This window comes from Alosa sapidissima, chromosome 23 (assembly GCF_018492685.1).
Source record: "Alosa sapidissima isolate fAloSap1 chromosome 23, fAloSap1.pri, whole genome shotgun sequence".
NCBI classification, from domain to species: domain Eukaryota; kingdom Metazoa; phylum Chordata; class Actinopteri; order Clupeiformes; family Clupeidae; genus Alosa; species Alosa sapidissima.
In genome coordinates, this window is record NC_055979.1 from 26889920 (window position 1) to 26902419 (window position 12500).

Here is a 12500-nt window from a genome sequence, read left to right on the forward strand (position 1 = left end):
GCCTATTTGACAGAGTAAACATATTAGCAGAGAGGTTTCATTTTAAATTGTATAATTTTCAAAAAAGTATAAAGTTGCACAACTTTTTGTATTGGTTTTATAGGCTACAAGATGTTTGTGAAATTTGCACAGTACAGTTCTGTATTTTGACTGCAATTGTCTTTGCATTCTGATTAGATTCTTCATTAGAATCATGAGTGACTCTTTGTAAACAGCATCATTTTCTGGGGCCATGCAAAACTGCATTACCACTAGTGTGGAGTTATTCTACATCATGACAGTAAAATAGACCATCCTTAGTCAATGTACTGCAGCAAATCCTCTCTCAACCTGTAGAAAATGCTGAACATCTGATTATGCATGGGAAAAAAAAATACCATCATATACTGTGAAACCGTAAGAATTTAGAAAAATACTGTGATATACATTTTTGGTCATACCGCCCAGCACTAGCTCACTTGCTTTTGTACATACATTAATTCCATGTTTTATTATTTTTTGGCTACTCAGTTCCCTCTAAACAAATCCATGCATTTCATAAAAATACAAATCTGACAGTTGAAAATCATGATAAAACACCAAACTGTTCAAGGGGTTCACATACTTTCAAACAGCACTGCGTGTGTGTGTGTGAGAGATCATATACACAAGGAGCTGACAACTCTCTCTCTCTCTCTCACACACACACAGAGACACACAGACAGACAGACACACACACACACACACAGTGCTGCTATCTAGGGCATGTTATATGACACATCCGTCCTGATGCCATCAGGGTCAGACTCTGGCTGATGACTAAAAGAAGAGAAGGCTGCAGGGAAAGACCACAGGAGGACAACCCTCTGAGAGAGAGAAAGAGAGGAGAGAGAGGGGATGTATGTGTGTCTGACAGAGGGAGACACACACACACACACAAAGACACATCAATTGTTGAAGCGGTGTGTGTGCGTGGGGGATGGATACATGTTCAAATTATTCAAAAAATAGTATTTTCTTTTCATCTTGTACCAAACATGGCTGGCCTGGATTACAGGCAGGCCATTTTAACACCTAGACCCTTCTACTATGAAGCAATTCTGATGTAATATGTACGGAAAACAGTCTCAGATATATTCATTTCAATATTACCTGAAAAGACATTATCTTGATGGCAACATAGTTGTTCATAACCTGTAGATACCATTCAGCAATAATTGTGCCTTTCCAGATGTGCAAGCTGCCCATGCTATAGGCAACTAATGCACCCCCATACTGCCCATGCCATAGTGGCTTAAAGCCTTAAATCTGGCTTCTTTTTTGCATGGTAGAGTTTTAACCAGCATTTTATTACATTACATTACATTACCTTACATTTAGCAGACACTTTTTGTCCAAAGTGACTTACATATGTCAGCTATATCACAAGAGATCACATTTCCCCGGAGCAGCTTGGGGTTAAGTGCCTTGCTCAAGGGCACAACAGTGGAAGCTGGGAATTGAACCAATTTGTGGATGGAGTGTCAACATGTGTTCATAGAGACTGCACTGCATAATTAACTTGAATACAACAGTTTTTAGCAAATTAGCGCAGCGTGGTTATGACTCTAACCAGATTTAAGCACAATTTAGTAAAATGTGGAAAATCACTGTGTGGTGGTCAATGTTGATATTGTGGTGGGCCGCCACAAATAAGTCAATGTATGGGAAGCACCAATGAAGAAGTGCGGTGTACACTTTCTGCGGCTTGGTGATGGCACTGTTTATATTATAGATGAAATACCCTAAATGCTTTTGCAAATTCACATCGAGGAGAATTATTCTTATGCTGTTGCATTATTTGTTTCTTATAATATGTGATTTGTAGACCACATTCTGTTTTTACTTAAATTTCAGTGTCCCAACATTTTTGAAAACAGGGTTGTACATTAACATCCCCTACCTAAAAACACATACTGATCTACATCCTGGTCTAAGACACAGACACAGACACAGACACACACACACACACACACACACACACTTCCCATCCCTCAAAAGAACCTCACATTTTTTTGTGTGCTGGTGTGTTTCTGTTTATTAGTGTATCTGGATCAGTGTGTGTGTCTTTCTGTGTATATTCACTCGTGGCTGTGTGTGTGTGTGTGTGTGTGTGTGTGTGTGTGTGTGTGTGTGTGTGTGTCTGTGTGTCCTAAGGCTTCATTAGATGCTTAAGAAATGTTATTTTGACAGACCATATGGAGTTGGCAGAAGCAGAGGATGTGCTTATGTGAATCAGTGTGTGAAAGAGACAGAGACAGAGGGAGCAAGAGAGAGAGAGAGAGAGAAAAGACATGTGGTGAGGATCAAACACACACACACACAAACGAACACACAAACACACACACAGCCAGACGAGAATTTGTAAGGAGCAAATACACACACTGACAGCTGTTGTATACAAAAGTTGTATTCTTTGTTGTATTTCCCAGTTTCAACTGGAACTCCCCCTGGACTTGTAACTCTTACTTGTCCACTCATTCGAGCTGAGAACCTCGAATTCGAATCCAAGACAGCAGTGTAAATAAGAGCCGCAGATATGCACTGTTTATTGGCAGTTCAGTTCTATGTGTTCATTAAATCAGTCATAGAAACAATTGTGTCCGACCTCTATCTATCCCCATGCTGCTCGACATCTGTTTATGTAGAATACTGTGTCGCTAACAACAGTAAATTCATAACAAATGGTTAGCATATCGTTTTCACAACTTACAAGTGGAATGTAGTCAACTGTGGTCAACCAGGGGAATTCCCAATTACCACATATATGGCAAATAGGTGGTGACATGGTTACCTTTGCCCTCTTTGGTCTCGTCACGGATCTTGGTCACAGCTTCCAGACCCTCCTCTTCAACATTCCCAGCTAGAAAATGATAAACAGAAGATTACTCCAACACCATGATCATCATCACACACACACACACACACACACACACACACACCTGAAGATTACTCTTCAATGCCATCATCATCACACAGGTGATTATTACTTTCCAAGGGCATCGACATCATCATTACAAATATTTAAATTCAGAAATCTGAAATGTCTTAACTCGAATCAGAAAGTAGAGAAGCCATGAGGTGAAAATCAGACATCAGAGGTTAAGGTAGAGGTCATGTGACAGAGATCAGATAGGTCATGTGACAGGAGAATCATTAGGTAGTGATGTGCCCAATGAAGCGAGGCTTCGGAGCTTGTGTCGAGCAGAAAGGGGCGTGCCAGATGAAGCCCCGGTTCGAGGCTTGTGTCGTTTCCATAAAAATCACGTGACTGATGACAAACGAGGCTTCGGTTTGTGAGTGTGACGTCTAAAGCTTCGTTTGGGACACACACCCACGTGACTGCTGCTGAATCTGATTCAAAGGCTTTGAATTGCGCGAACCAGGGCACCCGCTCCAGTGTCGGAATGAGTTGTACTGTATTGCAAGAGTCAGGCGAAATTTGTGTTTCTATAGGGTAGCCCTGTTTTATACAGGATACTTTCTCTGTTTGGGAATTTACGTTCTTTTCTTTCCAGAAAATGTCCATAATCCATAATATCATGCACAAAGAAATAAAGAAATAGCCTAGGCTTAGCCTAAAGCTTTGCCATTTAGAACAATGACAAAACGTGTCTGTGTTGCAATCTTGTCTCAACTTCAATCATGTAATTTAAAAGCAATACAGGCTAATCATTTCTATGTAGGCCTAACAATAATGGCTGACATAATATTTTCCTTTTATTGAAAGTTTGATTCATGAAACGTAACATGTCGGGCCATAGGGTTTGGTTTAATTAGGCGCCTGGTCATTTCCTTTTCACTCTCGTCCATAGCGTGTTGAGGTTGATAATACTTCGTCCTGGTTCAGAAGCTAAGTAGTGTCTACTGCGGTCGTTAAGTGGATGGGAGACCGATTGGATCATTGACTGGGATAACACATGATTTCACGCCTCTACCGAAACACCAATCTTCACGTGATAACGAGTGACGGGATTAAGTTGCCTAATCGTATTTTATTGTATTGAATTAAGACAAACAGAAATGCAAATTTCTTGCAACACTTTTAATGTAATGAATAAGAACATTTCGAAGCTTTGGCATTGTGTTGAACGTTGTAGGCATTCTTTTCACTAGTCCGTGGCTGCGATAATTTATGCAAACCACCAGATGTCGCTGTGTTTTCCTTGTCTTCCATGTTACGAAGCTTCGGCACATTACTCGGTACATTAGGGAAATGTGCCGAGTAGCGCTCGAGGCTTCATTTACCCATCACTATCATTAGGGGGATTCGACTTGATGTAGCCGCCTGCATCCATCTTGGGCTGACTGCATAACGTGATTATTTCTGAGATTCTGATACGTTTTCAAACCGGAATTGTGCATATGTCATGGTTGAAAACGTATCAGAATCTCAGAAAGAGAGACGGCTGCAGGGAGCTACATCAAGTCGAATCCCCCTAGTAGAGAGGTCATCTGACAGATCAGATAGGTCATGTGACAGTGATCAGAGATCAAGTGACAGATCAGATAGGTCATGTGACAGTGATCAGAGAGATCATGTGACAGATCAGATAGGTCATGTGACAGTGATCAGAGATCAAGTGACAGATCAGATAGGTCATGTGACAGAAATCAGAAGGATCATGTGACAGATCAGATAGGTCATGTGACAGAAATCAGAGAGATCATGTGACAGATCAGATAGGTCATGTGACAGAGATCAGAGAGATCATGTGACAGATCAGATAGGTCATGTGACAGTGATCAGAGATCAAGTGACTGAGATGATTAATCAAAGAGGTCAAGTGACTGAGATGAGAGATGTGTGGGCGTGGCGGCGTACCGATGATGACGTGCATGCCCAGGCCGGTCAGACTCCGCGCCACCTCAAAGCCCATCCCTCTGGCGCCACCTGTCACTATGGCAACCCGTCCATGTTGGCTGGGCAGAGCTGTGCAAAGCAGAGGAAGACGAAGAAAAAACACAAAAGATTTGGTGAGCCTTTCAGGGCAAGACAAGACAACGTCACAAAAGGTTTCCAGGCTTGCGCAGCGCAAAGGAGCACTTAGTTCTTCTGTGACGTCACAAAAGCTTTCCAGGCTTGCGCAGCGCAAAGGAGCACTCAGTTCTCCTGTGACGTCACAAAAGCTTTCCAGGCTTGCGCAGCGCAAAGGAGCACTCAGTTCTCCTGTGACGTCACAATAGGTTTCCAGGCTTGCGCAGCGCAAAGGAGCACTCAGTTCTCCTGTGACGTCACAATAGGTTTCCAGGCTTGCGCAGTGCAAAGGAGCACTTAGTTCTTCTGTGACGTCACAATAGGTTTCCAGGCTTGCGCAGTGCAAAGGAGCACTCAGTTCTCCTGTGACGTCACAATAGGTTTCCAGGCTTGCGCAGTGCAAAGGAGCACTCAGTTCTCCTGTGACGTCACAATAGGTTTCCAGGCTTGCGCAGTGCAAAGGAGCACTCAGTTCTCCTGTGACGTCACAATAGGTTTCCAGGCTTGTGCAATGAGAAGGAGCACTCAGTTCTCCTAAGGCGTCACATGAGAGGTTTCCAGGTTTGCACTGTGAAAAGGTTCATTGCAGCAACAAGCCTCCCTCCAGAACAGTCGGGTCAGAGCCACATGGTGACCGACACCACCACAGACGCAGCCTGGTTGTTCTGGCCAGTGATCCTACGAGAGTGTCAGTATGTCTTCAGACTCATTGATCAGAGCCATAGTTAGTATCTGTTCTTCAACCACAGAACCACATAAAGCCTCTGTTCCTAATACACAGAACCACACTGTTCCACAGTCAGAAAAAACACACTGTTCCACAGACACAGAACCACACTCAGTATGTGTTCTACAATCACACAAAACCACACTCAGTGCCTGGGTCTGGTGTGCTCCACAGTGCTGGTGTGGTTGTTGTGTATTGGGCCGCTGGTCGTTTCGGGCTGGTCATGTGATGTGAGAAGATGGTCTGGCCTGTGTATTGTGACAGACATTTGAGCTGGTCACATGATGTGTCTGTGCTCCATCCAGTGCTGCCTATCCTCCGCAGCTGTGACCTTCAAATGACCTTGAGTGGCTCCCCCAATAACACACACAGTGGTCATGTAGATATTTAGATGCCCCCCTCCCATAACATTAAAATTCCTCCCTGTGATGTGATTGATGGGGTGGGAAGGCTGAGGCTGTGGCTAAAGGAAGATACGAGGGAAGAGACCTTCAGCACACCCCCACCCCCTCTATGACCCTCCTCCGCTGCATGTTCTGCTTGGCTGTGCAGACGACCAGGCAGCCTACTTAAATGAATGGAGGTGTTCCTCCTCAGATGAAGGTTAAATGAGTGGAGGCACTCCTGGATAAGCGTGAAATGAATAGAAGCCAGGCTGCGCCGCTTAGATAAATGGAATGATAAGCACGTTCACACAAAGCCTGGCATCCGCCGGCAACAAGAGCCCTCATCGCCACGGTGATTGCAAGGGCCATTAGACTGAGGACACTCTGATAAGGAGGATGAGACGCGCGCACACACACACACAGATGGGAAGGAACATTGCAGAGGCTGCCCGCTCTGTAAGTTCACTGTTGGGAGCGCTGAGTTATTGTCCAGCTCATTCAGACCCAAAAATGACCCAACTGCCTGAGCAGAACATTGTGATTTAAAATCACAAATGACTCATTAAATAGCCCTATCCCCCACAGACATAAATAAAAGCCCTTAACCCTAGTGTACTTCTGCCCAATCTGAAATACTTCTACACAACCCCCAGTGCTTCTACCCCAACTGAAGTACCATTGTCCTTATTGAATCACCTTTACCCTAACTGAAGAACCTTTACCCCAACTGACGGTGTTGGGGGATTACATCACCACTTCCTGTGGCATTGTCTCCTCCCACCCCCACATCCTGAGGAGGGTGTGGTCATCAGAGTTAGCAGTGCACCTCCCCGCTGCTCTCTTTCTCTGAGAAGGGGAGCAGAAATAGTCTGACACCATTTCCTAAACTGTGTCAGTAATCCATGGAGATGACGCCATGTCTGCCAAACTCCAGACCAAACTTCCCTCGTCCAGTTACTTTACAAAAAAAAACACAACAAGTCACACCAATACTTAAAAACCAACACTGCAGGCATTAGTTTAATGATTCAATATGTTGTTAAGACAGATTAATTGGTATAAAATGTGAGACATACAATGAGGTTGTCTAAGACTAATGAGTTTGTCAGTCATATAACTCTACATACACAATATGCAAATACAAAGACACTTATTCAAGTCCTTCAGTAGTCTGTCAGAAAAGCAACGCTGAAGTTACCACTGCAAAGAAAAGGAACAGAGGTAGAAAAATAGCAATTTTATGACGTGAGGACACAGTTAAACGTAGTGGGCAAGAGGACACATTTCAAGAGATACACTAGAACACGCTACACGGCTGACCCCTGTGGAGACGGTAGATGCTTTGCCCATTTATTTGACAAAGTATCTTTGTGAACTTCATGAATAAAGGATAGCACTCAGTTATTTTTTTAACTTCTTAATAGGGTGATAGAGTACCGAAGCCATGACGTAGCGTTGTCAAGGCGGCAATTTCACCGGATCTAAACAAATCAATCTAACCATAGTAGTCACCATAGCGGTGGCTTTCTTAATCTATTTCAATAATTTTACAACGTTTCCAAGACGTTAGTATATTTTTATACACTGTAGGAATCACATATTACAATATATATATATATATATATATATATATATATTCAACAAGATCAAATTTGTGACTAGAGTTTAATTTTAGCATGGGTTCCCTACGTAAAAGAGACCTGCATGTGACTTCACAGCATGCGGATTAAATCCTTAAATGGACGTGTCTTGGCTTTATTTTTGAGGCAGAAAACGTCACTCTTAACAGCCGCCAGTCTTTGATAAGACGTGAAATAGAGAGAAATTTTGTTTCTTTCTATTACACCCTGCCTGGGACTCCGTGTTACATGGCTAAGCTGCTGTATAGCAGGTAAAGCATGTTTAAATGGCTATAGCCTACATTTAAAACAATTTATTAGCTAGAAATGGTCACATGTCTACATTCAATGCTATTTAAGCCACTTCGAAAGTTTGTTTAGATCCAGTGACACTGCGGTCATGGAAATTAAACGTCACACACGGTACTCAACTAAAAAGCTTAAAAAAGAACTGAGCGCTACCCTTTATTCATAAAGTTTATATTGATGTCCAGGAGGACTCGGCACCTGGTTGAGATTATACTAAGGTGTTGAGCGCATTAGTCCAGTTATTTACAAAGTATCTTTGTCCATTTGAAATTGGTCTGTGGTCTGTTGTCCTGGCATATGTTTCAGTTAAATATTACTGATGGGCCCTGATTGGCTGTCTGTGCAGATTGACGTTCTTCCAAGCCAATCCTGACGGGTCTTTCTCAGACTCTGTGTGGTTCTGCTAAACCAATCCGGTCATTTCTTTGTCAACGCACGACAGCTCTGGCTCATAGTGGGTTCTGGTGTTCTCGTAGAGGAACACCTGCTGGTCCACGTGCTCCGGGTCGAGTCGGTTCCGTTTCCCCCACAGTGCGCTGCCGGCGGGTCCAAAGAGGCGGTGTGCTGGGGCACTGGTCGCCGGGACGCACCAGTACTTCTGCAGAACCCGGGGCAGCATGGGGAAGAGCAGCGTCCGGTCAGACCACCAGCGGAGCGGGTCCTCGTTCAGCCCCAGAACCTTCTGGGCTTTGAAGTTGCTGAGTTCCTCCTCTGCCTGGGCCTGGAACTCCTCCTGGGAGTCAGCTGCGCCCGACTGGCAGAAGATGACCGCCAGCGGGTTGGCGGTGGTGCCCGAGTCTGGAGGAGCTTGCTTCTTATTGGGCGGCTCGTCGTTGGAGGGCGGCGAGGAGGGGGTGTGTCTCTGGTAGAGGGCCGCGGCTTCCTCCAGCACGCGTGCCTCCACCTGAGCGCGCTCGGACGGCGTCAGGAAGGGCAGACGCTTGTAGCGCGGATCCAGGAAACTCGCCACCTTCAGGAACATGTCCAGCTCGGCGGGCCGCGCGTAGGCCTCGTCCAGAGCGCCAGCCACCGCCCGCCGGGCGTCATGCAGCTCCGCGGGGTCTCCCTCGCACCTCCGCAGGGCCGTGCTCTGGAGCATGTGCAGCACGGGCTTCAGCATGCTGATGGTGGGCCGGGCCCCGCCCCCGACCACGCCCCCGCCACCACTGCCACCGCGGCAGAACATGTCCGCCGCCGATCGGAGCCCCTGCAGCATCCTCAGCAGACCGTCCAGCAGAGTCCACTCGGCCGCGCCCAGCAGCAGCGTCTGGTTGTTAGCGTCGTCCAGAAGCACCGAGGTGACCGCCGGCTGGTTCTCCCGGAGACGCTGCAGCATGGCGAGCGTGGAGGACCAGCACCCTGGACGTTCCGTGACCAACGATGCCACCCCCGCCACCCCCCCTCCCTCTGCCGGCGTCGCCGTCGACGACCGGCTCTGCTGCTGCTTCGTCCGCTCCTGCAGCATGTACGACGCCACCACCGACTGCTGGAAGTAATCGACCAGCCGACGGCAGCGGGACAGAAGCGCCTGAACGCCGGGCAGCAGGAAGGCGTCGTTGACCCCGCGGGTCAGCTGGTCGGCGAAGCAGGGCATGATCACGGGCAGCTCCAGCTGGGCGCAGGCCTTGCGCACGTCCGGCGAGCCGCAGGCGATGGTGGCTCCGCAAACGCGGCCCGTCACGCCCCACTCCATGAAGACCTCGTAGAGCGCGCGCGTGATGCCCTCCGCCGGACTGTCCGCTGGGACCTCGAACGTCTTCAGGCAGCGGCTGAGCGCTCGGAGTCCCGTCGCCGCGGACGACGACGCGGACGATGACATCGCCAGCTGGTGGGCGTAGAGCGTGACGTAGGAGCGCCCGTGCGTCTCGCTTCGCCACTGGTCGGCCGACACCCCGCAGCAGCTGAGTCCGGCGAGCTCGGCCGCCACGGCCGCACGCACCTGCTGCTGCCGCTGGGGGAGCGCGTGCGCCACGAGCTCGGCGAAGGTCGGCGGCGAATAGCGCGGCTCCAGAGTCCGCAGCAGCGCCTGGAAGAAGGGCTCGTCGGCCGTGGCCAGAGGGTGCAAGCCCTCGCACAGGAAGCCCAGCACCGCCGCGGTCACCTCCGCCTGTCGCCGGGCCTCCTGGGAGTTCTGACGCGTGCATGCCTGTAGCGTCCGCTGCTGATGCTGATGCTGATGCTGCTGCGTTGTCATCGTCTGCTGCTGCTGCTGCGTCTGATTGGGCGAGTCGCCGGTGCTCTTCTCGAACTCCAGGAAGGCGTCGGCGTGGTGCCGCTGCAGGTGGGCGTACAGGTTGGTGGTGTTGCCCGAGTAGCCGATCTGCGCCAGGCAGAGGCGGCAGTGGGCGCGCTTGCCCACCTCGTCCTCCTCCATGTCGAAGCCGAAGTACTTCCACACCTTGCTCTTGGCGCGGGGGTGGGACACCAGCTGAGGCTCCACCTCCACCTCCTCGCTCTTGGGCTCCATGGTGACCGTCAGCCTATCAGAGTGGAGTTGCTCCAGGTGAGGTCGGCCAATCAGATCAGAACGGCTCCAGAACCTGCCAGACACCCAGACACACACACACACACACACACACACACACACACGTTGACCGGATACACACACAGACACACAGTCAGATGCCGCCCATAACTGTTAACGGTCGTCATCCCACCATCATCATCATCATCATCATCATCATCATCATCATCATGTTACGCCATTATCATCATCACCGCCGTCTATCAAATGGTCGTTATTATCGCAATCATTATCAGCCATGCGTCGTCGTCATCATCATCATCATCATCATCCTTCTCTTCGTTTCATTACCATGGCATGCTGTGTGGCAGGTTGGGGAGCTCTGTATAGTCGCTAACAACAAGACGATGGCAACACACACACAACAATTAGTCTAAACATCCTCATGGTACAACACTTCTGGATCAAAGATCAGATTTACTGAGCGGCTACTGGCAGAGGTTTGGAAGTCCTCACAACCAAAACGAGTGGTTGACACTGTAACATACAAGTACTATACACAAACATGTTTCAGTAACTACACTGTTCACACACAGAACGTTTTGTAAATATTCCGTCAGCTCAGTAACGGAGCTATTCCAGTGTATGAGTCCCCCAGTACAAAAAGCCCTTTGTAAAGGGATTTCAGTGATTAAAAACTGTGGATTCACTCACTCACACACACACACACACACACACACACACACACACACACACACACAAGAAATATCTGGGTTAGAGGTCTTCTACTTTTACACAACCAGAGATTATCACCCCTCACATAGGCCCTACACAAACACACACAGAGCGCGCGAGAGAGAGAGAGAGAGAGACAAACATTTACGGTTTGTCTAATTTAACTTTACCCTCAAATCTATATAAACGTTTAACAAGTATTTAACATTTAGGCTATACCTTAAATGGCTAAACTTACAGGAGGGGCGTCACGACACAAAACTCTTGAGTTATTATCACACGTATTTTTCTAATGCAGCCTAATATGAGTAGCCTAGACCTAGACTGCGCTGCCTAGCTAAATAGTTCATTATACATGCTGGCCACTGCTTAGCTATATTACTGCTAGCTAAATGAGCTAATGTCAACAATAGACAAGATGCCTCGCAGCTTTTGAAGCTCTGTATGGAACAGGCTCGTAACTAGTGATTCAATCAAAGCCTTTTTTGAAAGCCAGTAAGTTTGCAATATTTTCAAACCTGGAAGAGTGAAAGATCTGTTGAAGAGTTGGTAAAGCAAGACCCTGACGCCGACTAGATAAAGTCTGATCATGGGGAGAAGGACGCCCAGAAAGCCCATCACGCTGTCCGTAGCTCCGCGCCGTATGTAGCCGTCTTTACTGTCCGGGTGTCGCTCGCTCCTGTGGCTGGAGGTGAGAAAAGTTCCGCTATTTCCAAAGCTGTATCACGCGGATATTCGTGACGACAAAAATGCAACCACACAAAAAAAAACATGTGTGACCTCACGCAAGTGTGTACACATAATTAGTCTATTACGGATTACCAGAGACTATTCAGATTACCATGGATCTCGTCATTCCAGTGGACTAATAACCAAAGTCATAACTTCTATTTCTACTGGCATATTAATAGTTATAGTAAAATGAATAAGGCAATTTCTCTGAGTATTTTCTCATTATATAATATATAGGCCTATTGATATAGCCTAGGCTAGCCTACTAATATAAGGAAATAGGCCAAAATTACGTTTTTTTTTTACCATGCATACCAACGACTGTGTTTGGCTTAAATCTAGTCTTTGGGATCTGTGAGGTGTTGGAGTTTAGGCTAAGTCTAGTGTTTGTGGTTTGTGAAATCTAGGCTACTTTGGAAGTTACTAAAGGAGCAAACAGATCAGTGAGTGGCTGGAAGGAGTAGGCCAATCATGGAGAGGCTGGGAGGAGTAAACCAATCAGTGAGAAGCTGGGATGGGTAAACCAATCAGC

At 47.1% G+C, this 12500-nt stretch overlaps 2 protein-coding genes across 4 annotated transcripts in view; both read right to left on the reverse strand.

The window, feature by feature from the left end:
- dhrsx (dehydrogenase/reductase (SDR family) X-linked) overlaps positions 1-11886 on the reverse strand; it is a 33206-nt gene extending 21320 nt beyond the window's left edge. For both annotated transcript variants that reach the window (XM_042079755.1, XM_042079754.1), the window contains exons 1-3: positions 11755-11886; positions 4844-4951; positions 2813-2881 (exon numbers count right to left, since the gene is read on the reverse strand). In XM_042079755.1, the coding sequence (XP_041935689.1) occupies positions 2813-2881; positions 4844-4951; positions 11755-11854 (277 nt within the window). In that variant the 5' untranslated portion in view covers positions 11855-11886. The remainder of the gene's footprint in view (positions 1-2812; positions 2882-4843; positions 4952-11754) is intronic.
- Positions 8171-12500, reverse strand: part of LOC121698037 (E3 SUMO-protein ligase ZBED1-like) — a 22702-nt gene continuing 18372 nt past the window's right edge. Inside the window, exons 1-2 of one of the 2 annotated variants that reach the window (XM_042079749.1) lie at positions 11755-11872; positions 8171-10577 (exon numbers count right to left, since the gene is read on the reverse strand). In XM_042079749.1, the coding sequence (XP_041935683.1) occupies positions 8441-10504 (2064 nt within the window). In that variant the 5' untranslated portion in view covers positions 10505-10577; positions 11755-11872 and the 3' untranslated portion in view covers positions 8171-8440. Of the gene's footprint in view, positions 10578-11754; positions 11873-12500 lie in introns of those variants that run through there. The other variant, XM_042079750.1, reaches the window with a different exon arrangement.